Source organism: Artibeus jamaicensis, unplaced genomic scaffold (assembly GCF_021234435.1).
Source record: "Artibeus jamaicensis isolate MK-2021 breed Jamaican fruit bat unplaced genomic scaffold, CSHL_Jam_final contig_793, whole genome shotgun sequence".
In the NCBI taxonomy this organism is placed as follows: Eukaryota; Metazoa; Chordata; class Mammalia; order Chiroptera; family Phyllostomidae; genus Artibeus; species Artibeus jamaicensis.
Window position 1 is genome coordinate 3,336,903 of NW_026521975.1, and position 25,868 is coordinate 3,362,770.

Genomic DNA, 25,868 nt, shown 5'->3' on the forward strand with positions numbered 1-25,868 from the left:
TCTCTCATCAGTGTGACAGTGTCACATGGTGTCATGGCTACACCTTGGTGGCTCCTGTGTGGTCCTGGGAACCCGAGGTGTTGGAATGCTGCATGCTGTGTTTCTAAAATAAACAACACTGAGTTCTTTAGGCATGAAGTATATGTAGCATTCTCTTTACTGTGTTTTCAGCAAGTGAATTTTCAAATCTGAAAAAATGGAACCACTTGGTTGGAACATTCTGGGATTAAAGCAAAGCAGTGCTAATAGATTAATCTGCCAGGCGTTAGGCCCCATTCACCCTGACAAGCTCAGCCCATATCAATCCAAAGCTGTTCAGGACTTGCAAGTTGGGTATGAACTGCTTCTAACTGGACAGTGTGAACAGATTAGGAACCACTGTCGGCTGCTCCCTCCAGCCCGGAGAAGCCAGCAGCTGCTTTCCTGACTAAGCAAGGGGTTAGGTTTGGTTGTGCTCATGTCACTGGGCAGCTCAGACTAGCAGCAGTTCTCCAACTGTTCAGTCTCAGGACCCCCTCATGTCCTTAGTCCACTGGGGGCTCCCCAAAGCTTTGGCTGAAGTGGGTTATATGTATCAATGTTTATCACATTACAAATATTCATGTATTGATCCATTTAAAAATAGCATCAGTAAACTATTTCATGTTAACATAATAATACCATTTTAATGAAAATAAATATTTTCCCAAACCAAAAAATATTTAATAAGAGCATTGCCATCTTACATATTTGCAAATCTCTTTAATGTTTAGCTTAGTAGAAGGCAATTGGATTCTTATGTCTGCTTGTGCATCAGCTTTTATTTTATTTTATTGGTTTTAGAGAAAGGGAGGAAGCGGGAGAGAGAGAGAGAAAAACATTGATTTGTTGTTTTACTTATGAATTCGTTCACTGGTTGATTCCTGTATGTGCCCTGACAGAGGACTGAACCCGCAACCTTGGCATATGGGGATGACGTTCTAACCAGCTGAGCTACCCAGCCAGGGCATGTCAGTCAGTTATGATGTGTCGTTTTAGTTGTAGTGTGTAAAGGAAAGATGGCCTCCGGGATGTCCCTGGGAGGGAGGAGCACTTCAGGAGCCTTTCCAGATAGTTGTGGACGTTCTCTTTTGATACTACACGAAAACTCACAGGTGGTGGTGGGTTCCTCTGTGGAGTCTGAAACCATGTCAGAGCTTTTGTGCTGTAAACTACACGGATCTGTCCTGCCTTTTGAGCCAGTCTGTCACCCAGATGGGTATGACCTGTCGTACTGCATTATTGCCTCAGCTGAGCTATGCAGATCTGGCGCATAGACACATTTAACCATATAATATATTTTTAAAAATCACAATTGTTGATATCACCACCAATGCCATGAGAAACGCCTTTAAGTTTGGGGAAGTTGTTGAGATCTTGGTGATAGATGCAAGTTTTCTAAAGTTCTGGGGTATTTTTTGTTTTGTTTTGTTTTGTTTTATTTGCTTGAAAGCTCTGATTTGGTCAGTGGCAACAAAGACAGCTAGTTGTTGCCTTCTAGGTTCTGCTGATTTCACTCCCAAGTTTTCTTCCTGAGGTACAAGTGCAGTTGTGGCTCTCGGCTAGGACACAAGGACTTAGTGACTTTGTCCCCAGCCCCAGCACTCTGACAGTTTCCAGACTTGTTTCTACATTTTTTAAGTGGCTTAAAACAGTGCAAACTTACTACCTTATAGTTCTGGAGGTCAAAGTCTGAAATGGTCTCACGGGGCTCCGATGGAGGTGTTGGCAGGAATGCATTTCTCTATGGACCTTGAGAGAGAATCTGGCTCCAGGAGCTCACAAGCAGACGATCAGTGAGAAAGATATATATTCTGTAAAGATAAAGCAAATATGGAAAAGTGTCGAATATTGGAAAATGTAGATGAAAAGTATGCAAATAATCATCTAACTTTCATGTAGGGTTAGGCATTTTCAAAGTAGGAAAGAATGAAAGTGGGAAAGAATGAAATATGACCATGGAATGAACGCATGGATGGTGTAGGCTGGAATTGGGTTCCCACTGTTGAAGAGATAAACGCCATGGACTGCATCTTTATTGTATTTTTGGCATAGTGATAATCCTCTGTGGGCTCACATTAGTTATAAATCATATTCAGGAAGCTTAATAAAACCTCTCCAGCTCTTGGGTCAGTGCGATTGTGCAAAGTAGAAATGATAATATTGAGAAAGCGAAGGACTTTCTGTGCCACTGAGAGGTCCTTCCTGGCGCGCCCTCGGGAAGTGTGACCTCACTGCGTTCAGACCGTGGCATCTCCAGTCACTGACCCCATTCCTTGTGGGACTGCAGGCTGCTCCACCAGGCACGTCAACAGTGCACATCCTGCACTGACCACAGTTGGGCCTGTCTGTGTGTCTGCTCAGTGCCCACGTGTCAGCAGGTACAGGAGGTTCCCTCACGAAATGATTGACTGTACAGATTGGAGTGCGACTATTTCCTGAAGGAACCAGCTAAGGCACCGGTGGCAAACACAAGGCCTGGGGGCTGATTCCAGCCCCCCACCTTGTTATATCTGACCCAGCCCCTCGTTTCTACCCAGCAGCAGCGCCAAGCTCTTGGGTAACTGGTTAAGGAGTAGTTACATTTGTACAGCCCTAAAATTACATTCAACCCTTTGGAAGTAACCACGAGGCTGATGTGGCCCCCAGTGAAAATGAGTTTGTTACCCCTGACAAGGTTTTCTGCCCCTGCTGACCTCAGTTCTCAATACCAATGTCAAGAAAGGGTTCACTCCCCTTCCTGGTCCCTAGCAAGGGCCTCAGGCTCTTGCATACCCACCTGTATTCCCTAGATTTGTGGAAATGGCTTGTGAGTGTGACGATAGCGTCTTTATTCAAAATATGACCTTCTTTTTGTAGAAGTGATGTGGTAGGATCGCTGGGTCTGAGGCCATCTTGTCCTGTTTCCTGTCTTCTTCTGAATTCCCTTGCTGATGACCCTGCCTGGTGGTGCTCAACCCTGTGTCTTAGTCCCTGTGACATGACCCCTGCCTCTCTGCCTTCATTCAGTTCTTCATTGGTATTACAGCTGGGATGTCCTTCCTGGTGCCAAGCCAAATGGAGTCTTTCCTCTTGTAACAGCCAAGGCACGGAGATTCTGGGGCCAAAACAGATTGTGTCTGATGTCTCTTCTTTGCCCTGCAGGAGCCTGAAGCCCCCAGCTTATCACTCCTGAGACATCTTCGCTCCAAGACCCAGGCGATTGTCGAGGAGACAAGGTGACAAGTCCTTGGATCATATTCCAGGTACAGTCTGCCCATCATCAACTGAGTAGTATGGTTATCACTTTTGTGCTAGAATGTATTTTTCACTTAGACCTTTAGTCACTTGTTGACTTTTTAAATGAACCGACAACTAACCTTTTAAAATCTATGGCTGCTGTGCTTTTTCAGAACCATCTAGCACTTTTGGCCCTGGCCAGGTAGCTCAGTTGGTTAGAGCACTGTCCTGATTCACTAAGATTGTGGGTTCAATTTCTGGCTAGGGCACATACAGTAATCAACCAATGAATGCATAAACAAATGGAACAACAAATCAGTCTCTTTCTCTCTCAAATCAATAAATAAAATTTTTAAAAAGAATCATTTACTACTTCCATCTCATCAGAAAATAGGTTTTACCCTTTCACAGTGGTGGGTTTCTTAAGTTCCTACATTTTCTTCAAGCAGAACTCTTAATACCTGCAGATGCTAAGGCCTTTTGCACAAAGGCCGGGGTCGGCAGACACCGGCTGCTGTGCTGTCAGCGGCGTGTGGAGGGGCCCGTATTCCGTGTGCCGGCTGCTGGCGGCTCCCTGGGCATGTGCACGGCGGGCCAGTGATGCATTGGGCTGCACTTCTGCCTTTGACTCTGGGAGACTTTTCATTTCTTAAGGTGAAGGGAAAGCTCCAATTTCTTTCCTATTCACAAACTTCTCCTCTTCTTCTCCCTCTTCTATTTTTTACTCTTACTTAAGCATTCTTCTGAAGCTTGTTCTGCGGTTTAGGCACTACAAAGATCAGTGCGTGTCAGGTGGGTCACAGGAGCCAGGCGGGGATGGTCGAGGCTGGCCCTTGGGGCTCGGCACGTGCATGTCTTACAATTAAGAGTAGCTCTCGTTTTATTAGACTCTAATTTGGGGGGTTGGCATGGGACGCAGTGAGGGAAAAAAGTGTTCTGCTATTGAAATACTTGAAAGCTTTTTTGTTGTTATTCAATTTTCTAAAAGTGAGTTTGCCACATAGAGGCTTCATCATTGTCACTATTTTATTCCTCACAAAAAATGGAAGTCATGTTTTCAGGTGTGTGTGTGTGTGTGTTTGTATGAAGAATGTCACCTGCCTTTTATCGTCCTCTCACATTCCTACATTCCTTGGGGCTATCTGTTGTCTTAATTCTAAGTGTGTAACTGTATTAAGAATGCCCACATGATCAGGGATCAGGAGTCCACATAGATTCCTTCATCAGAGGGACTTTGCGGGGATCCAGCCATTGCCCTTTGCCACATGCCAGCATCTCCAAGCAGCTGCCTTGAACAGAAGGAAGGAGGATGGGCTTCCAGAGCTCCTAGTTCCCAGAGGGGTTACGGCTATAAGTAAGCACCTTATTTTTGAGGCTGTTGCACCCTCGTACCTGTCAGAAGCAACCTTGTAAATACTAGGTGCACTTCCGCAAAGGCAGTAAAATTAGATCCTTGCCAGCAGGGAAAGGAGAGGAGGGTATTCCGTGGAGTCAGAAACCAATGTAAGCCTCCAATACTTTTTTCTTCTTCTTTCTCAGAAGTTATTTAGTAAAAGTGCTTAAATCAGGGTGAGTTCATTCTGCATTCTTCCTCCCCTTGCTGCAGCAGTCAGATGTGTCTCTGCTGGTGTAACGGACTATTGTAAGAACTTCTTTCTCTGTTCCCTAGTGCCGGGCGTGGCAGGGGCGAGTATTCACGCCTGAGTGAAAGGCCTGAGTCAGGCTGGCTGTTTCGAGGGGTGGACAGTGCTGGCACAAAATGTGTGGTGAAGCCCTGGACCGTCCTTAGGTGCTTGGGCACAGGTCCTGAGCCATGGCTAAATCAGAGGAAGCCACAGTCCATCTACTGGACACCACATCACCATGATGTCATTCTTCTTGGGTGAAGACATACAGACCAGAGATGGTGACAGAGATGGTGTGTCTCTGCAGCACCTGTTTGTACACTTTGATCGATCATGTTGTCTCCTCCTTCACGAGGGTAGGGGACGCTGTGCCACTCCTGGCTGCGTCCTCATCACCTGGAAGGAGACAGCCTGTGGTGGATGCAAGACAGTCTTTGCTGTGGGGGCGATGGTTGTTTGTGTCTTCCCGTGCAGCTTCTGAGCACCCTGAGAGCAGGGACAGTACAGTCGTGTGGCACAGGGTAGACACAGTTTTTAGAAAATAAAATAATAGTTATTTAATGTATGCCATGCTTCCAGAAGGAAGAAACTACTTTCAAGTCATTTGGCCTTAACCAAGAAAAAAAAGTAGTTTCAGGTAGTCCAGCTACCAAAGCAGAGACAGTTGAAACCGTGAGGGTTTAAAGAGAGAACGAATGCAGACTCATTATCTTCTGGTCATAACGCATCTTCAACTTAGCAGCAGTGACAGCACCCATCTGTCTTCTCGCAGCTCCTCTGGTCAGAGCGTGGTGCAGGGGTGCTATGCTGAGTTCCCCATGGCCACCCTCAGGAGCCGACTGGGGCTGGGTTCTCATGTGGAGGCTCGGCTGGGGTAGAGCCTGCTTCCATGCTCCTTAAGGTTATTAGCCAGGAGCATTTCCTGTGGTTGTAGGGTTTAGGGCCCCGGCCTCCTGCTGGCAGACCTGGAGACCACCTACCTGGCCCCTGACTTCATCCAGCAGCAAGGAGAGTCAGCCTGCTGGATGCAGCCTCACGTAACATCATGTAGTCCCAGGAGAGACACCATCCCCTCTGTCATATTCCACTGATTAGGAGGAAGTCCCAGTCTCCACCCACACTCATGGGAACTCATGGAGGTGGGGTGAATGGGGCCACCAAGGTCACCTTTCTTGGTCCCTTGAGAGGGGGGATTGAAAAGTAGTTCTCACCTGCTATCCATGTTTGTGAAAAACTGTTTTGCCTTTTTCTTTTTTCCCACAATTTCTCATTATTTTAAATCTATTAAAAGATCACAACTCTCCAGGATCCATTTATCCTTCCTGCCAACATGGAGGTGCTCTTGGCCTTGGACCTGCCGTGTAGTGCATGGCGCCAGAGTGCTCCCTTCTGCGTGGGGACACTGAGGGTTAAACTGCTTCTTGTGAGCTGATTTAGCACCCAGTGGCGGCTTCATTGTGTTGTTCGTGTAGGAAAATGTGACCTGAGTTTAAGGCGACTGATGATGCATCAGGGAACTTCCACAAGGAGAGATGCCGTCACAGTGGTTTTCTGTGGCGATGGGCTGTGGAGAGAACATTTTAGGGACATAATTGCAGTGTCTATTTTTAGCCTTTAAAAATTAATGAAAAGCAGCAGAAGCCTGTGCTGTGTCTCCTGATTCTCTAAAGACATGGAGTTGTAAAGCAGTAACTAGAAGAGAAGAAATTTCAGGTGAATCACAGTTTGGATAACTGAGGGTAGGTAGACATATTGAGAGCTTGTTTCTGATGCCTCAACCTCATTCCAGACAAATGGAGCCCCATTCTACCTTCTAATAGAGTCTTTTCTGTGGCCACCATCAGGATGTTTTCTCCAAGTGTATTACTTAAAACACAGTCTCAAAGTGGAAAAGCATGGCAGGCAGTTAGTTGTTGGGCTGAACACAGGGAAGGTGGTGAACCACAGCAGGAGGCTGTGATGTTGCTTTCTGTCTTCAAAGCTTTTCTTAGGGTGTCTGAAATTTTGGCCACCTGTGAAGTATGGTTGCAAATAAGACAGCAAGACCTCTGATAAAATGTGGCATTGTGGGCTTAGGTGTGGTGCGTGCATAACACACAACACAGAGATAATCCCCATGCTAACCACAGGGTGTGCATTACTTGTGTCTCAGGGCTTTTAGAGGAAAACACAGGGACAGGGAAAAGTGGCAGGTGACTGTGAAAGGTGGTAGTGTTGGCTTGTGCAAAAGATGCTTTATTAGTTGGATTGAAATACCATTCTCAAAGGTGAGCCTACTGACTTATGGTCCCATAAACAAAGGCTGCCCACGAGACCTGGCAATTCTGGTATCACTCCCTTGTCCGGGCTGTCCTGTACAATGAGACCAGAGTAATCTTCTCAATATTATTGGGTTGGCCAAAAAGTCTGTTTAGTTTTTCCATAAAATAAAAGGCACATTTTTAATTTTCATCAGTAACTTGACCGATTTGGATATTTTGAGTATGTCAGGTATCTCCTGCTATTGGCTTCTAGTGGGTAGAGGCCAGGGGTGCTGCTAAACATCTTCCAATGCAGAGGAGACCCCCTCAGCAAAGAATTATATGGCCAAAATGTCGGTAGTACCAAGAAGCTTGGCAAACCACTTTTGACATGTTCAATCAGTCACAGCACCTTTTCCACATACTGCACAAATCTTTTTTTGCATTTCAGTTGCATTTTTATCTTTCTTGAAATATTAAAGCATAATATGCCAAAAATGTTGCATATTTTTCCATCCTTAATATTTAAATGGCTGCACAAAAATTCACCAATTTTGATACGTTTTTTTAATGCACACTGATATGACAGCTGTCACAATAAAATCTGACAAAATTGTTTTTAATGAAGTTAAAGACAACTAAGCACTGCTAGAGCCATCGTACAGAAAAAACCAAGTGAACTTTATGGCTAACCCGGTATTTAGTTTATGCCTTTCTCTGCTTCAAAATTTTATATCTGAGTGAAGTGTAAATCACTCATCTGGCCATTCGAGACGCTTCTGCTCCTCCCCACACACCTACACTCCAGCCTCGCCTGGCACGGTCCGACGGGTGGCACCTGTGGCTTGGCTGTGCTTTATTCCCCCCGTCTCTCCTTAGGGTGTGTCATGCTGGAAGGTGACAGGACAAAATTCACTGTGTTCCTCCTAATATGTAGCACAGAAACATGTGGGTGTCTACAGGTGTCTCTCTCTGAGCGGCTGCTGGCTTTTGAAAAACCTATAAACCACTCTGTTCTTATGTCTGTTCTTTGGAACTCACATTATTTTCCTGATTTCAGTCTCATTCTGCAAATGATACAGCGAAGCTCAGAGAATCGTCTAAAGACACAGCTTGTGAGGGGTGAGACTATGACTGCCCATTACAAATCCTTTATTCTTGGCCATTTTGCTAGTTAAAAATTCACCAAGTACCAACAATCCACATGGTTCAACCTAATTCTATTGTATATAAAAGACTTTAATTACTATGCAGCTGTGGCTTACAGCTTTGCAGGTTTATCCTGGCCTAGGCTGTGGGTTGTAGAAAGAGTTTCCTCATTGCTTTCTGGGTCAGTCCTAGATGAACATCTTTTCCCATTTACTTCTGGAAATTTTCAAATATGCACGGAAATGAAGAGAAAGTAAAATAAACCCCACGTACCCCTTTATCCACCCCTCTTGGATGGACCCTTGACATGGGTTTGACTTGCCTGTGAACCCTCTGCCTTCCTTTTTCCCACTGGCTTCTTCATTGGTTTCATCAAAAAAGATTTCCTTTTCTTTAATTCAGAAGGCATACACACTCATAGAAAAAAATGTCAAAATGCTGAAAATAAAATTGCCCATCATCTCCTATTCAGAGATAAACACCTTAGTTCTCCTTCTAGATCCTTCTTTACATACTTATATTCATATATGTTATTATTTTAAGGGATTCTATACATGCTATGTTGACACTTCCCTCCCTTTTATCAGAGACATGGCATCTCCGACGCAATATAAAACCATTTGCGGTGGCCACTCTCCCTCCGCTGCCTTCCTTCCCAAGCCCGTGCTCTCTCCATGTGCCTTCCAGAATTCTCCACTGAGGTCCCAACTGGTCTTTGCCACCCAAAATATACTCGGCCCTTCGTACCCACAAGTTTCATATCTGCAGGTTCAACCAACCATGGATTATGAGTATTCAACAAAGAATGTTTTGTTGTTGCTGAAACGTACTACATAGTTTGGCCTATAATGACTGACAGCATCTCTACTGAACATTTGAAGACTTTTTTCTTGACGTTATCCCCTAAACAATGCAACATATCAACTATTTATGTAGCATTTACATTGCATTGAGTATTATAAGTAATCTAAAGGTGATTTAAAATATATGGGAGGATGTGTATAGGTTATATGCAAATGCTACACGGTTTCATATAAGAGACTTGAGCTTCCTCAATTTTATTATCCACAGGGGTGGGGAGGAGGTCTTGGAACCAACCCGCTGGGTACCGAGGGACGGCTGTAGCTACTTTTCCTCAGTCTCAGATGAAGCTCCTGTGGCCTCTGAGACAATGGGCCTTGTTCAGTGGCTGGAGGGAAGTGGGTGGGTTATGTTGATTAACTGCACCTCATGAATAACTAATTGACTTAATTTTTACAGGGCTACTGGCATTCAAAAAGAGGTTGTCACTTAACCCACGTCGGTCTTTTGACTGTAGGATTTCAGGCAAGGCAACAAAGAATCGTTAGGCAGTGGGGAGAAGCTTGGTCAAACCTGAGTCTGTTTGGCATCTGGTGTGGAATAGCGCTTTTGGGATTAGATGACCCAGGTTCTTTTCAGCTCCAGACTCCTCTACTTACAAGTTAGGTGCCTGTGGGCAATATTAGCTTCATGGTTTGTTATGCTGAGTGTGAATGCTGGGCACCATGAGGTTCAGCCACCACGCTGGACTGAGTGCCTGCCCGTGCCACTGAGAAGCCGCAGTACCCGCAGGCTGCGGATTTCAGAAAGATGTCGAGTGTCTTCGCAACTGAGGCTCCTGACTAGATGCAGAGGTGTGCTCAGGTGGATTTCCAGGCTTTCTGCCTCTGTCCTCACTTGATGAAATTGACCTTTCTGTACCATGAAAGTAGCAGTCTCTGAGGCAGACAGCTAAACCTTCCTTGGCCCCACAGTCCTCTCCTGGAGCTGTCACCCTGTCGCCTCCTCACCCTGACGCTGCTTCCTGGGGGTGGGCCTGTGGATGTAGGCATTTCCTCAAACCCTGGCTGTATCAAGCCCAAGTGTGAGATGAGTGAATTTTGTTCCTCGTGGCTTGAGGGCAGACAAATGTAGACCCTAGAGGGCTTTAAATAGTCCAGATTCCCCCACCACATCTCCCCCAGGCAGACAGACTGCTGCCGCCCAGTGAGGGTACGTGGGTGTGAGCCAGCCCTGCTTCAACTGCAGACTTTGACCACTGTTTTTGTAGGTTTTTTTAACTATCTTTTTTTTAAATTTATTTAATTATTGTTTAAGTACATTTTTCTGTCTTTTACTCCCATCCCAGCCCACCCCCCCAGTAGTCCCCACCTCCCTCCCATTTCCACCCCCCTGAGTTGTTGTCCATGTGTCCTTTATACTAGTTCCTGTAAACCCTTCCCCTTTTCCCCTGAAATTTCCTCTCCCCTCCCCCCTCTCCCCTCTGGTCATTGTCCCCCTGTTCTCTATTTCAGTGTCTTTGTTTTTATTTTGCTTACTTGTTTGTTTTGTTGTTTAGCTTCCTGTTAAAGGTGAGATCATATGGTATTTGTCTTTCAACACCTGGCTTATTTTACTCAGCATAATATTTTCCAGTTCCATCCATGCTGTTGCAAAGGGTAGGAGCTCCTTTCTTTCTGCTGCATAGAATTCCATTGTGTATATGTGCCATAGTTTTTGGACCCATTCATTTACTGCTGGGCACCTAGGTTGCTTCCAGCTTTTGGTTATTATAAATTGTGCTGCTATGAACATCGGGGTGCATATTTATTTATCTTTAGAAGGAAAGGCAAGGGAAGGAGAGAAGGAGAGAAATATCAATGTACGGTTGCTTCTGGTGCATCCCCTGCTGGGAACTGGCCCCTGCCGGGAACTGGCCAGCAACCCAGGCATGTGCCCTGACAGGGAATTGAACCGTGATCTTTTGGTTCACAGGCCCATGCTCAATCCACTGAGCTACACCAGCCAGGGCCTGTTTTTGTAGTTTTAACACCTGCTCCCAACCCCCTAGTTTTGGTTCAGATCTCTCATTTCTTACCTCCTTTTCACAATGCCATGCCTACTTCTTGGGTTGCCATGTTTAGTGTCTACTTTCTGGTTTTTTAAAAATTGAAGTTCTTGCACCTGGGCCTCCTGACATCTGGGAGGAAGTGGAGATCCGGCTTTGAGAACACTTCCTTCAACATAGGTTTTTTCCTTGCCTTGAGGCTTCTTCTCCTCTCCCACAATGGCCAGTGTCCTAGAACGCCCCGTTCTGGACCCCTCCTACCACCTGGTGGCAGATCTCCCAGTCACAGGCATCTGCTTCCTTCCTTGTTACAGTTGTGTGAGCTCTAGAGCAGGTGCCTCAGGGCAGCCACCCACGGGCGGGCAGGTGCTCGTGCTGGAGGGAGGTGACTGCGTCTGCCCACCCATTCATGGAACCCCCAAGGCTAGCACCCAGGCAGAGACCCACTCTCTGTAGCATGTGAGCTGGGGACCCCAGTGCACATCCTGTTGGAATGGTAGACGTTACTCCAGCTGGTGCCCACCAGGTACCTGGTGAAAGGCCGCCGGGGCCTGAGCCATTCTAAAGACCATCAGTCACTTCAAGGAGGAGTCAAAGTTTTGACTAGTACAATGTCAATATTAATATTTTGATCAATGAATGGCATTTATGAACTTAGTGTATATAGTAGCCTACATCAGACCCCTTTAGGCCATTAAGCTGGATTTCTTCAGTGGTGAAACTATCACTAAATATGATTTTTAAAATCATACCATTCACATCTGCCCACTTTCCTCCAGAACCCTTCAAAACAGAGCATAGAAGAGTCTTTATCTCTAAAGATCTGACCACTGATTGATCGATTTGTTGCTATTGTTAGTAGAGAGTAATTACTAGGGGGGAAATTACTCTGAGTTTGGGTTTCTGTGGGAAAGGAACAGGTATCCCTTAGCTTTTCCAGGAGGATTTCACAGAAGGTAAGTATTTTTGATGATAAATGACCAGGGAGAACAATGAGTTGGAGGCCTTTGCAAGATTTCTGTCAAAACTTCAAATCAAAGTAGGCGCCACCCACTGTTCACATCTCTCCCCATGAGAAAGGATAACTTGATTTCCAGCTGATGCTGTCGGAGCCTTCTGATGACTCTATGTGTGTCTCCCGACAGCAGGAAGTCTGTCTAAACCTGGCGGTGCCGGGGCTGGAACGTGGGGTTTGCCTGCAGGGGAACTTCCGTGTGGTCTCACCGCTGGCAGAACCTCCAGCTTTGGAGTCCCAGCATGAGTGTCAGGGGTGGCCGGGTGTGCACAGGCCGGGTGTGCACAGGGGTGGCCGGGTGTGCACATGATGCCCCTTGGAGGACACGGTTTTGCATTATTTCAAAGAGACAGAAAGGCTATTTCCTAAAAACAAAGCCAGGACATAGTGTCGCATTTTCCCCTACCCTGGAAGGTAGACATGAGCACCTGACCGGAGATGGCGGCACCCTCCCGAGGATCAGATCTGCACCTCTCGGCCGTGCTCTGTGGCATTTTTGTTCCAGTGTCTTCCAGAGGAGTCGGGTGCCCCTCGCATAGATAGCAAGCAGCACTTGTGGAGGGACCAAGGCGAGAATGATGGGCAGTTGGTCTCCTATGAGGTCCCCACCCAGCCTCACCCCACCAGTGCCCGGAGCGCTTTGCCCCAGGGCTCCTGTGGGGAACTGGTCCTGCAGAGGCTGGTCCCCAGTGGGCTGCATCTGTGTGGTCATGGTTTGTCAGCTCAGAGAAGTCCCTTCTCGTGTGATGTTTGAAACCATCTGTTTCTAATTTACAGAATTCAATAATCTGCCCCCTTTATTTTGAAAATGGTACTGAGCCCCCAGGATTAGTCAGTGGGTTCCGTGAGTGGGCTTCTGCTGGCCGAAGCCCTCCCTGGACTGATGACACAGGCACGTGGGGCTGTGCCCCCCGAGGTGGGCCACTTCTGCCGACAGTGAGTCACGGGCTCCTATTTGCCTTCCACCCTAAGAAGGCTCAAAAATCCATTCCCAGCCTGTCTGGTCGCTAGTGGGCCTTTTGGGAAGAATCCCAATGTGGTCACTCTTCTGCTTTAGACAACAGCAAACTTTTGAGAAGGGACAGAAGTGTTGTCTTTCAGAGGAAGGCAGATGGCTCATCCTGCCATCTGGGCCCTTAGTTTGCTTTACTCTGGGAAGCCGAGTGAGAATGCTGTTTAATTGCATTGCCTATGCCTTGCACTTGGCTTTTATTGTTCTGGGAAGAAAGTCTGCTTATGGTTACTCAGAAGCCACGTCTAGCAGAGGACGGGAACAGGCAGGCCCTCTTTCACCTTATCTACCAACCAGCTTAAAAACAATGCAAATGATAAGGCACTTGCACCTCCCACTTCCCTTTAAATTTCCTGTGTACTTATACATACTCCCCTCCCCACCAAAAACGATGTTGAGTTGTTCTTTTACCATGTTTTTACACATGCCCTAGCAGATCAAGGGTTGTGGTGAAACGTGCTCCTTCCCTTTAAACTTGTTACTCAAGCAATCACTTGCTAATGACATTGCTGTGATTTACAGCTTCTTGGAATAAATCCAGTTAAATCCTCTGAGGAAGAAAAGAAAAGGCAGTTACGGGAGGAATGACTCCCTGGGACAGTGCTGAGGCCTTCCACTCGCCCTGGTGTCCCCTGCAGGTCCTCACATACCTGCTCCCCCTCAAGCTGCTCTTGTCTGTGAAAGCTGCTTCCCCTGAATCTGCTCCTGGCCTGAGAGCTTTCGGGAAGAGGCTGGTGTGCTGCTGAGGGAAGCCACTGACCTCTGTGCTCGTTCCTCTCTCATTCCGGTCACCTGCCCTCTTATGCTCTTATCGAACCTTTGTGTCTGATTTTCCTGCTCCACAAATGAATCATCTCTCCTCATTTCCTCCTCACTTCCTCCCCACCTTAAGACACAGTGAGATCATTTCCTTCCCACCTGTAAAGCCAGAGTCCTAGATGAGGACTTGGGCTGCTGTGTCGTCAGCACTCTGTGACCCTGTGTGACATTGACTCTTGTAGTTATTTTTTCTCATCTGTGTAACAAGGAGACCAGAGCGGATGACTTTTCTCTCCCATTCTAGCTAAAAGCTGTTAGATGAAATGCAGAAAGGACCACCCCCATTTTCCAGGACCTGGACCTGGCCAGTGTCATGACCCACGCAGGGGGCCCTGTCTTGGGACAGGCAGTCCAGTGTTCTGGAGGGTTAGGTATGGATTTGGCTGGCGTGTGATCTCCAATGGCTTTATTGCAGCAAACTTAGGTCAGTAGGTATCAACTGATGATAAACATGAAAAATCAATGATACCGTTTCCATCTCTGTAGCCAAAAATAATGATGGTAGCTTATCTTTGCACTTGCTGTTTTCTTTTTAAATAGCTGTTTTAGAACAGTTTTAGATTTATAGAAAAATGTGAAGGTATTATTGAGAATTTCCACACATTCCATACCCAGTTTCCTGTCATGAACCGACACTGGTGCACATGAAGGCCGTACTTCCTTCAGACTCTCTTCGGTTTTCCCTCGCTCCTGTCCCGTTCCCACGTCCAGGGTCCCACAGGCCCGCTCAGGCCCCTCTGGCCTTTGACAGTTTCCTCGACCCTCCTTGGCCTGGATGACTCTGACCGTTTCGCGGGGCGTCGGGCAGGCGTCGGGCAGGCGTCGGGCAGAGGGCTCCTCATCCGACTCCTCCGCTGTTTCTCACCCGACGAGACCGGGCTCGGGTTTGAGGGCTAAGGTCACCAGGGTGAGACGTCCTCCTGTCACATCACGCCATCGGCAGGACTGTGACCGTTTGCTTCTCCACTGCCAAGTGGCTCCTTTCTCTCCCTTCCCAGACCATCCTCTTCGGAAGGAAGTTACTACAGGCAGCCCACCCTCGAGGGTGGGGAGGTCAGTCTCGCCTCCGTAAAGGTGGGAGCCGGCCCAACCGATCAGGCAGGGTGGGCCCCTGCGTCACAGCAGGGCCATTTACACGCTGAGCTGGCGTCCTGGGGCCCTCGAGGCTGTGTCCCCTGTGAGGAGCGGGTGGCGTGAGCCATTATGCGAACATACGCTCTCTCTCAGCATGTGCTCAGAAGTGTCTTGTACACATAAGGCTAACATTTGGGTTAAAAAAATGGATTCCTGGAGTAGTAACAGTTATGAAAAGGCCAAACGTCTAATAAATTGCCATTTTTCTGCTATGGGCCTAACTCTGGGTTAACTTAAAAATGGAAACAGCTTGGTCCTGGCCCCTAGATGATTCCATAAAGGTCTAAAAAACATTGTCATTGGCCTCCGGGTTTTAATAATAAATTAAAAGATGGCTCGGGTTTCCTCCCCAACAGTGCACTTAGGATGGCATCTTGTTTCTTCTGGTAAATTGCGTGACCGTGGAGGGCAGGAGCAGGGTCCCCGCTGTGTGCCTCCGGAACTGCCTGCCCACACAAGGTTTCTGCCAGAGCTGAGAGGAAGGCGGCCGCTCCGAGAGCCGGGGGCAAGGTCAGCGGGGTCCCGGCCCCCCGCGTCTCTGTGCGCTCTGGCCAAGCAAGACTCCGGCTGGAGAGCTCCTAGGTGGGGTCCTCACTGGGGGGTTCTGAGGCTGAAAACATTTTAGCAGTTAATGACAGCAGGGACCTGGTTGTACTATGTATTGTGACTAGAGGGGGGAAGGGGTGAAAGGGGTGACCGCGATGTCGTGCCCTGTTCTTTCTCCTCGGCAGATTTGACCAGCAGGATGGGGTGCAAGAGGCTGTACAGCCTGGGTCAGCAGATGCTGAGGCGGAAGGTGGTGGACTGCAGCCATGAAGAGAGCCGCCTGTCCCGCTGCCTGAACACCTTTGACCTGGTGGCGCTGGGGGTGGGCAGCACGCTGGGCGCTGGCGTGTACGTCCTGGCCGGAGCTGTGGCGCGTGAGAATGCGGGCCCTGCCATCGTCATCTCCTTCCTGATTGCTGCACTGGCCTCCGTGCTGGCTGGCCTTTGTTACGGCGAGTTTGGCGCTCGTGTGCCCAAGACCGGCTCGGCCTACCTCTACAGCTACGTCACCGTCGGGGAGCTCTGGGCCTTCATCACAGGGTGGAACCTCATTCTGTCCTACATCATCGGTGAGTCCCCCTCTTCTGCTGTTCCCACCTCCCAGTCATGGGCAGATGCGCCGCTGTGCTCTCAAATAGACCCGATCTAGCTTCTCCCCAGGAGCTCCCTCCTTGCCTGACTGTCGTCCATCTTCCCTTCTCCTTTTACAAAAGGTGGAGGCAGCCTTATGGACACCACTGCCCCTCTGGTCTGTGCTCTTGGAGTTCAAGGGCAAGTGTATCAGGGCTTAGTGGGGACAAGCCAGGCCAACAAGGAGATCGGTCCTGTTAACGTGACAGACGTACAGCCAGTGGGATGTTTCTGATTACTTACTTAAAAAGGATTTACTCTCTTTTCATTATTTTATGTGTCTGTGTTTTTTTGTTTTTTTTTTTTAGTACTAGGGTAAATTCATTATGGACACTGAAAGATGGGTGGAATATTGAAAAGCACAAAGAAGAAAGTAAAATCTGAGAACTGAGAGACATGAATTCTCTCATCCATTCATTTGCGACAAATATTTACTGAGCACTGGCTCTGTGCAAGGCATTTTGGTAGATATTGGGGACACAATAGAGGAAAGAGACAATCTCTCTTCATGACATACATGTTTTTGGCACAGTGTGTCTATTTATACGATGATACATAGTAAATATTTTTCACAGTGTTAACCTTTTCCCCATAGCATTATTCCTAATGGTTGCATGTCATTCTGTTGAAGCAAACACATGAACAAAAGAATCAGCAAAGAATTTGAATGGCCAATTCACAGAAGTGGAAATACAAAGAGCCATTAAACATTCCATTTATATTTAACAGGCGTTTTGTGATATTTTCAAAAGATAGTAAGATGTGGTAAGTTGAGCCACGTGGGTCCTGGGAACGGCAAGCCTCTCAGCCCGCGGGCCTGGGCCTCCGAGGGCCGCCCACCACCACACGCCCAGGCCACCTTCCCTTTCAGCCTCGCGGCATCTGCTCGGGGCCCACACCGCTTACTCTTGTAGCCTCCAAAATAAAATTCACCCCAACGCTGAAGCCAGTGCAGACACTCAGGCACGCTGGGTTCTCCTGGTGGGAATGCGGCTATTTTAAATGGACTGTTGTGTTTCCAGAGGACTTATCTGGGCTCGAGGCACGAGAGGGCGAGAGGCCTCACACTTCCAGACCCCAGATGGTACGTCTTTGCCAGAGCGCCACTTGCTGGTGTGGGACCGTGCGCACGTCACGTGTCACTGTAGGGACCTCTCAGCCTTAGCTGTTTCTCGGCCAACATCGGGTTTTAAAGCCCTGACTCAGAACTGGGTCAGGGAGGCCCGGCAGCCCCTGTCAGCCAGTTGGGTGGGGTTCAGGGTCCCAGTCAGCAGGGAGCCAGCCTCTGGGCCAGGTGGGAGACCATGTTTCTTTGCTGGGTTGTGGCCTTGATGGACAGATTTCATAATAGGCGGGATGCTCAGCATGAAGAAATGTGGTTCGATTTTTGAGCCATTGGAAGGTTACTTATCGTGAGACCAAATAGCAAAATTGAGTCTCAGCAGATCACTGCGGCAGACTCCTGGGGGTCACCCAGACTGCAGTCACTGGCAAGGCCCCTTGGAGAAAGGAAAGGAAAATGCTTTATGTGAATTTTGGAATTTTGGTGACATTTCCTGAGGAGTAGCGCTGGACAAGCAGACTTGATTCAGATTGAGACAGAGAGAAGGGGGCGGGGAGGGAGAGACAGTGTGCGCAGTCAGCCGGTGGTGGCACTGGGAGCTCCGCCTCCCTTTGCGTTCCTCGTGGCCGGGGTGCGGGAAGAATATGGAGCACTTTGCCTGCTGGCAGGCGCTTGGGGACCCGAGGGTGTGAGCTCAGGGTCAGGCACAGAGTGGCAGATGGCAGGGTCAGCCCCGTACCATGTCGCTGGCCTTCTCTGCGGGGAGAGCCGTGTTCTCCAGGATGGTCTTGGAAAAGGAGCTTCTGAGCAAGGTGCACGCAGCTCACTGCGACTGGAGAGTGCGCCGTGCCGTCGTTTCATGGGCTGCCATCAGTGTTTCCGTGTGTGATGAAATCAAAGAGGTAGAACTGAATAAACACGGTCTGAGTGCCTCTCAGGTGCCAGGGTAACATGTTTTATAAAACTTTTGTTAATAACTTGGTTAACTATTTGAAACACATATACATGTGTGTATTGGGTCATGGTGGGAAATGCATGTTTTTCCAGGCCCTAGAAGCTTTCTCAGACTTTGCACTTCACCGTGAACTTCTGAGTTCACATATGCTGAGGTCTGGTTGCTGCTGCAGTCTTGTGTGCTGTCTGTGATCACACATATGGGTGCTGTGAACGTCCAGCTGGATGAAAAAGGGCTCTGGAAACTGCTTTCTTTCACTTTCTTCTGGTGTGTGTGTTTTGGGACAGGTACTTCAAGCGTGGCAAGAGCCTGGAGTGCAACATTTGATGAGCTGATTGGCAAACCCATCGGGGAGTTCTCTCGGACACACATGGCTCTGAAGCTCCCCGGAGTGCTGGCCGAAAACCCAGACATCTTTGCTGTGATTATAATTCTCATCTTAACAGGTACAGCCACACAGTGAGAGAGCCACCAGGTTGGAGGAGAGGCCCAGGGTATAAGGCAGGCTCGCATTAGGTTTTCTTCCTTTTTTCTTTCTCCTTTCCCCGTGTTCTTCTCTTCCTCCCCCTCCTGCTCCTTTTATAATTAATGCCGACATCTTTTTTGCCTTAGTGGGTTCTAATAGAGTCATATAGGTTTGTGTATCATTTAGCTAAAAGGGAACCCTCGGTGTTTACGTGACTATGGAGTAAGATTGGTTGGTACTGCAGGCTTTCTGTGCAGGTGGCCTGGGAACACACTCTGTTGACCCCGGGATGACCACTGGGCAATAGAAGCTGGGGTTCCCACGCTAGGTCAGTGTGGAGGAACCAGGTCTGTCGGGAGCACCGACGGGTGTCTGGGACGCCTCTGGTGCTTTCACACCCACTGGGCGTCATGACGCCCTTTAAGTAAATACATTTTGTGACATAGTTGTGTGTGCAGAATTGAAAAATTTCAGGTGGCGTTTGTTTGCCCACAACTGATTGGCAGCTGCTTCTTGCTGACATTTATCTGTGGGTGGGAGTTTTGTTGAAATAAACATTAAATTGAAATGCGATAACTTCTCTTTTGAGGTTAGAAAACCTTGCATAGGTTTTAAAAAACCTGCGTAATTTCGCCCTCTGTGTAATTGAAATCATTTTGCACATGCCGGTCTCAGCAGTACTTCTGGTCCAGTTGGCAGGAGCGTGTGTCAGAAGTTAAGTCTGCACTGCTCAGATTTTCATAAACACAAGAGGAGGGACGTGGAAGGACAAACACTGCAGAGTGTGGTGTCCTGTTCTCTGGGGTGGATGGCTCCACTTTCTTCTTACACTTGCATTTCAGAGTTCAATCTATTCAGTTACCATTTTTTATTTTAAAGTGTATAAAAGACATACATGGCAGAGCAGCTATCTCTAATCATAAATGGTGGTTATGTGTCCTGGGCACCTGCCACTTTTCTTGCCCAGCTGAGTGTGCCGCAGAGCCCCACAGATGGTGCGTTTACCCCAAGGGTGCCCTGTGCCGTCATGTGGGTCCCAGGTGTCTTTATCACTTGGTGTTTTTTTTCTATGTGAGTTTACGAGCTGGTCTGACTTCGTGTTTGCCATGCACCAAGTTGAAGGGGACCGTGCAGGGCGGTGGTTCCACAACCACAGACACTTGGTGTTGCTGATACTGCTGACCTCCCCGAGTCGACCTGAATAATTTTCTCATCTGAAGAGCTCATTCTGCCAGGAAACTGAGCAAAATGTCTCTGCCTTGGAGAAAATAAAATCCTGCCCCTGAGGGCAGTTCTCAGTAACATACTTCAGTGAGGGGACGGTACAGGGATGAAGAGCTCGCTTCATCCCTAGGGGGTCCTGATGTCCCCTGGTGCCCCGGAGGCACCCTCGAACCATTATTAAACACCCCAGGACTTCGGCTGTTTTGCTCCCCGCCTCTGGAAGGGTCATGAATTCAGCCCCATCCCCTCAGGCTCACAGAAGTCTTCCGAGATTGGACGCCATGTGGATTCTTCTTAAGTCGTCGTCTTCATCCCTGTCCGCATCCCAGGAAGGACTTGCCTGGTATGAGGTGAACACTCAATGTTTCCTGTATGTGCACATTTTCAGGACTTTTAACTCTCGGCGTGAAAGAATCAGCCATGGTCAACAAAATATTCACCTGTGTCAACGTTCTGGTCCTGGGCTTCATCATGGTGTCAGGATTCGTGAAAGGATCACTTAGAAACTGGCAGCTGTCGGAGGAGGATTTCCAGAACACGACTGGTCACTTGTGCGGCAAGTGAGTTGTTTTCTCTGTTCTCACCTTGGCGCATGGCCGTTTCTGCATTTGGGGGATGGAATTGGCTAGAACTATATGAGTCTTCCTTTTATAATGTGACTTGAATTTGGATCTTTTGTTAATTTTTTTGTAGTGAAGTAGCTGAGGGTGTTTCATTGGTTTGGATTTGTGTTAAGTTTTGCTCCCTCTACTAAACAGGACATCGTATGACAGGTGCTACTGGGCAAAACAAAATCCTCCTTCGGTTCCAAAATGCACACAGTTGAAGATCACTGTCAGACTCACCACGTCATCCCTTTTCCCCCATATTCTGTTTCATGACCTTCTTCTGAGTTGTGTGATCAGAAAAGATTTTCTCTGCAATACTGTGGTGATACCACTTTATTTTGAAATACTCAATAACACTGAAAAAGAAATATGTGGAACTTTTATCACGGGCTTTTACAAAGGTTTTCAGAGTGACTTTCCAAGTGTCATCGTGATCATCTCCGTCGCCCACACGTGACTCGGGCGGCGTCAGCCCCGGAAAGCAGTGGCCCCGTCCTCCTGACGCATCTCTGGCTCAGGACCCCAGGTGAAGCTGGTGACAGGACTGCTCGCAGCCCCCTGCCTTTTCCGGCCTTGCAGTGACCCCTCAACAACAAACTCATATCATCTAGGACACAAAGCCAAATAATTATAACGTATCTTTTTAATTTTCTCATCAGATTTTCAGGTGAAACTTAGGGCCCCAGGCTGGAGAACAAGGAGTTTGATTTCTATCTATGAATCTATTTTAATTATGGCTAAAGGTTAAACTGCTCAAATAAAGAGACTTTCCTAAAATGCAGTGGCTTTAAAATGATGTCTCAGGTCCGAAATGAGCAGTTTGGTTGTCCGGCCAGTGTGGTGGTATATCAGCTTTCAGGGGCCCAGCTTGTGCATCAGGCTGTCCTGTCATCTCTGCGGATGTTGCCCTCATCCACCAGGTCAGAGCTGGGCAGTGGGCACTGGCATGATCCACCTGTCCCAGAGAGGGGACAAGTGTGGAGCAGAGTGTTCCCAGTGCTTTTAAGGATAGATCTTCAAGACACACATCCCTTCTGCCCACAGTCCCCTGTCCAGAACTCAGTAGGCAGCCACAGCTAGCTGCAAGGGAAGCTGAGACACTGGGGTCTGAGTGGCCATACGCCAACCTGGCTGCTGGTTGTGACAGGCTAGGCATCCAGTGAGTGGTCTGATTGATGGGCAGGCAGTGATGTGTGTCTAGTTCATGACCAGAGTGCAAACAGGAAGCTATTGAATTAAACATATGAAACTTCACTAACTCCCATATTATATGGTTAACATTTCAAATAAAAAGGGCCCTTATTTTGAGAACTAAACCCTATTACAGAGAAATGAGGACTTTAGTATATTTTCCCAAGCATTCCTCACCAATTTATGCCACATTTCTCGGTGCCCATTCACTAAGGATGGAGTAAAGCCAACTCAAACATGCTTTGAAGAAATAGTCGACTGAAAGCTTTGAGCAGGCGCAGCCTATCTTACTGGTTGCTGTTCATAGGTCAGGGATTAAAGGATTCCTGGTTGTCAGTCAAGATTTCATTTTTTTTGTTTTTATGAAGAGGTTGTTTATGCCAGCTGTGCTATTTGCTTTCATTGGTCATCTTTATACTGTGCATCCTAGCAATGATGGGCTGTACCGGCCTCCCAGCCAAAGTGGCATGTGTTGCCCCACCCCAGAGACACAGCGGCGGAGGGCTGGGAGCCAGCCACTTGAACAAGTAGAGTGCACCAGGACAGGGGCGTAGCTTGCTCACTCATTCTATTAAAACCTGTAAGATGTTCCTTTTTTTTTTTGGTTTACCAGCTGTAGATTTGTGTTTCTGACAATGGCCACACAGTCTTACATGAAACTGTGTGTCTCTCTGAAGTACTAAAGCATTTCCCAGTGAAACTACACAGCATGGAGGGGCTTCATCCTGCCTGGGTTCGGAGGCAGTTCTTTGTGATTCATGGACCCAGGAGTGGCTGCCCCCCGGGCACCTGGGAGACAGTGTAGATTGCGGACTGCGCCTTGCTGACTTAACTGTCCTGGGCTGCCTTTTTTGTAGCTTTTTTTGATAGTTTACTTAAGTCGCACTTCGAAATGACTAGCTTCCATTTGAATCCGGTGAAATTTTACCCACATCCATCGCTTGTGTATTTGCTGAGGTTGCCCTCACATTGCTACTGTACCACAGTAAGTCCCAGCGGCTCCATGGCATCTTCTGGAACTGAAAAATGTAACTGTTCCTAAGGAATCAGGAAAAGGCTTGTTCCCATTAGAAAGTAATTGGGTCCAAATTGTTTGTCAGTTTTATTAGTCAGTCGGTAAATCCTACTGAAAACAAATTTGCCAGAATGAGTTGCTAACCTGGTCTCAGTGCATCGGTGTTCATAGGACTGGAACATTCTCTCATTACTGTTCTCAGGTCGTGGGGATGAGGTGGTCTGTGTGTAGGGGCAGTCAGCTGAGTGGGGAGGGCTGACGGGGAGCCGTGTTGAGGAGCTGAAGCTGCCCTTCTCAGACTGGAAAGAGTGGGGCTGCTCTTCAGGTGGTGGAGGTTCAAGATTACTTGGTGCCAGGCAGGACCTGAGGTAGACTGATGTCAAGGACGGCCACCCAGATGGGGCCAGCAGGAGTGAAGGGCCCCCTGTTGAAGCTTAGTGTCTAGAGTCACAGGTTTCAATCCATGGGGACTATTTTCTGGATCTTCACGGACTTCGAGGTTCACCAAATGTGTTTGACTTTGAGTTCGTTCCTTCGGCAAACACTACTGAGCACCTCCCATGAGCCCAGCTGTGCTGGGGACCAGTCCCTGCCCATGGAGCATCCCAGTTCTTTACCTCGTGCGTGTGGGTGCTTAGGAAGCATCTCTGTTCACTAAAACAAACCATTCTTCAAACCTCAGTGTCTTCGGAAATGCTTGTTTTGAGACTTAAATTGCTGGTAAATACAGAGGCTTTTTGCATTCTGTTCCTAGGTCTGGGCACCTGCACTGCCTGGCTTCATTTCTTTCTCTAGGGTCTGGGGGAGAGGCTGCAGTTGTTGGTTTTTCCCTCTTTCCTGCTGGACAGCCCATCACAGTTCCTACATTCCACCCCTACTCCAAGTCAATATTTATAAGGCATCTCCGGAAAGGGCTTAGTGCACACTCGATGGCTCTAGGCCATGCACATTGAGGGTCCTATTTGTGGTGGCTGGTGACAGCTGTCCGGGATCACACACTGAGGGCTGCAGCGGCGGGTGTATGTTGGGCGGTGACTGTTTGGAACCATGAAACTGGAGCTGTGATCTTTGTTGTGGCTCTTTTTTTCTAGTGACACAAAGGCAGGGAAATTCGGGTTCGGGGGCTTCATGCCCTTCGGCTTCTCCGGTGTCCTGTCAGGAGCAGCGACCTGCTTTTACGCCTTCGTGGGCTTCGACTGCATCGCCACCACAGGTACGCCTGCCCACCTCTGGTCCTCCTGTGCTCCCCCGGGTCGCCGTCTTCCTCCCCGTGCGCCTGTGCCGGCTGCCGAGCTTTCACGCAGGAGGAACGTGTAGATTGCAGCTTCCTGAGAGTCTTCCCCACCCTATTGCTTCCCTGAGGGGCAGCTCCCGACAGGAAGCTGCAGCAGGAGTGTGACTAACCCTCCTGCTAGAACGAGGGGGATAATGACAGCCCAGGCCACGGGCTGACTTCATCTCTGTGCATCATTCGGAGACACAAGGCCACTAAAAATACTGTCATTCTGGCAAATTGAAGTCTAGGCTCCACCGTGCCTCCCAAATCTCCCGCCAAAGGAAGCAAGTCTTTCCCTTGGCGGAACCATGACAGAACAGCCAAGAACACCATCCGGGGCCTAGCAGTCACCTGGTCTGTGTTGCAGGGGCCACCCCATGTTTCCAGAGCCCAGCAGACCCTGGCCCCCCTAGACCCGAGTTCCGTGGCAGTCATTTGTGATGGCACAGACTCCTTGGATGCTGAAAGGCCTGGGGCCTTGTGGTTTGTGGGGTACCCCTCACCACCTCAACCTCCTGGGCTGACTCCTGGCTGCTTCTAGGTGAAGAAGTCAAGAACCCCCAGAAGGCCATTCCTGTGGGCATCGTCGCCTCCCTCCTGATTTGCTTCATTGCCTATTTCGGGGTGTCGGCTGCCCTCACACTCATGATGCCGTACTTGTGCCTGGACAAGGACAGCCCCCTGCCTGACGCCTTCAAGCACGTAGGGTGGGAAGGCGCCAAGTACGCAGTGGCCGTCGGCTCCCTCTGTGCTCTGTCTACCAGGTGAGGATCCTCAGGCACCAAGTGTGGAGGGCCAAGGAAAGCCATATGCCCAGATTTGCTGTTAAAATTACGTTTGTTCCCGGAAACGGAGCCAGTGACCCCGACTCTCATTCTGTGCTCTCTCCCTTGCTGTTGCTGTTAATCAGCCAAGAGTCAATTATGTTATTGATCTTCTTGAAGAGCCCAAGGCTGTCATCTGCTGGGCAAGGGACTGGTTTTCTGTTCCCGATTTTGGCTACTGGATCAGGCCAGCCTTTCGAACACTGCATTTTGGCCTCAGTCTGGCCGTCGAGCAGAGGCGACCTTGAAAACGGGAGTGCATGCCTTTTAGCGAAGGGCGTTTTGCCCCTGCTGTTTCCTGCTAACCTATGAACAGTAACTATATGGTAAATATTGATTTACCAGAGACATCCTCATGGATGTCGAGATTCTTTTATTTTCTGCTTGATTTAGCTGGAAATAACTGCAAGAATAACTGTAAGATTTCCTTTCCAGAAAAGTGGTAAGTTGGTTTGTGCTGTTTGCTGGGCCTTTCCCATTCTTACACTTACACAAACTCGGAGTAAGTGCTTTTTGAGGGGTTGGTGTGTGGAATTCCGAGTCTTTAGCACAAGCCTCACCCAGCCTGGCCGGCACCAGCCCTTGGGGAGAGCTCAGGGTCCCCACTCCTCAGAGGTCAACTGGGCCTGGTCGGATGCTGGTGCCTTGATTCCTGGTAAGCTCATCTTACCGATGCTTTTGCCTTTTCCTTCTACCTAGCCTTTTGGGTTCCATGTTTCCCATGCCTCGAGTTATCTATGCCATGGCTGAAGATGGACTGCTATTTAAATTTTTGGCTAAAATCAATGAGAGGACCAAAACACCAATAATTGCCACATTAACATCAGGTGCCATTGCTGGTAAGAACTGGAAATAATTTCATGCATAAATATTTCAACAGTTCAGTTATTATTACTTCTTAGAGAAAGGTCCTGAATTATACTGTGGCCCATGAGAAGTTTTAACTGGTCTTTTTAACATTCGGTTTTACCCTTAGAACCTGGTTTGTTGC

At 48.2% G+C, this 25,868-nt stretch overlaps 1 protein-coding gene across 6 annotated transcripts in view; it reads left to right on the plus strand.

Annotated features, from left to right (window-relative positions):
• The window catches only part of SLC7A1 (solute carrier family 7 member 1), a 65,132-nt gene that overhangs the window by 27,214 nt on the left and 12,050 nt on the right, over positions 1-25,868 (plus strand). For all 6 annotated transcript variants that reach the window (XM_053672901.1, XM_053672900.1, XM_053672899.1 and 3 more), the window contains 7 exons: positions 3,163-3,263; positions 15,811-16,194; positions 18,561-18,719; positions 20,352-20,523; positions 23,869-23,990; positions 24,595-24,817; positions 25,577-25,716. In XM_053672901.1, the coding sequence (XP_053528876.1) occupies positions 15,825-16,194; positions 18,561-18,719; positions 20,352-20,523; positions 23,869-23,990; positions 24,595-24,817; positions 25,577-25,716 (1,186 nt within the window). In that variant the 5' untranslated portion in view covers positions 3,163-3,263; positions 15,811-15,824. The remainder of the gene's footprint in view (positions 1-3,162; positions 3,264-15,810; positions 16,195-18,560; positions 18,720-20,351; positions 20,524-23,868; positions 23,991-24,594; positions 24,818-25,576; positions 25,717-25,868) is intronic.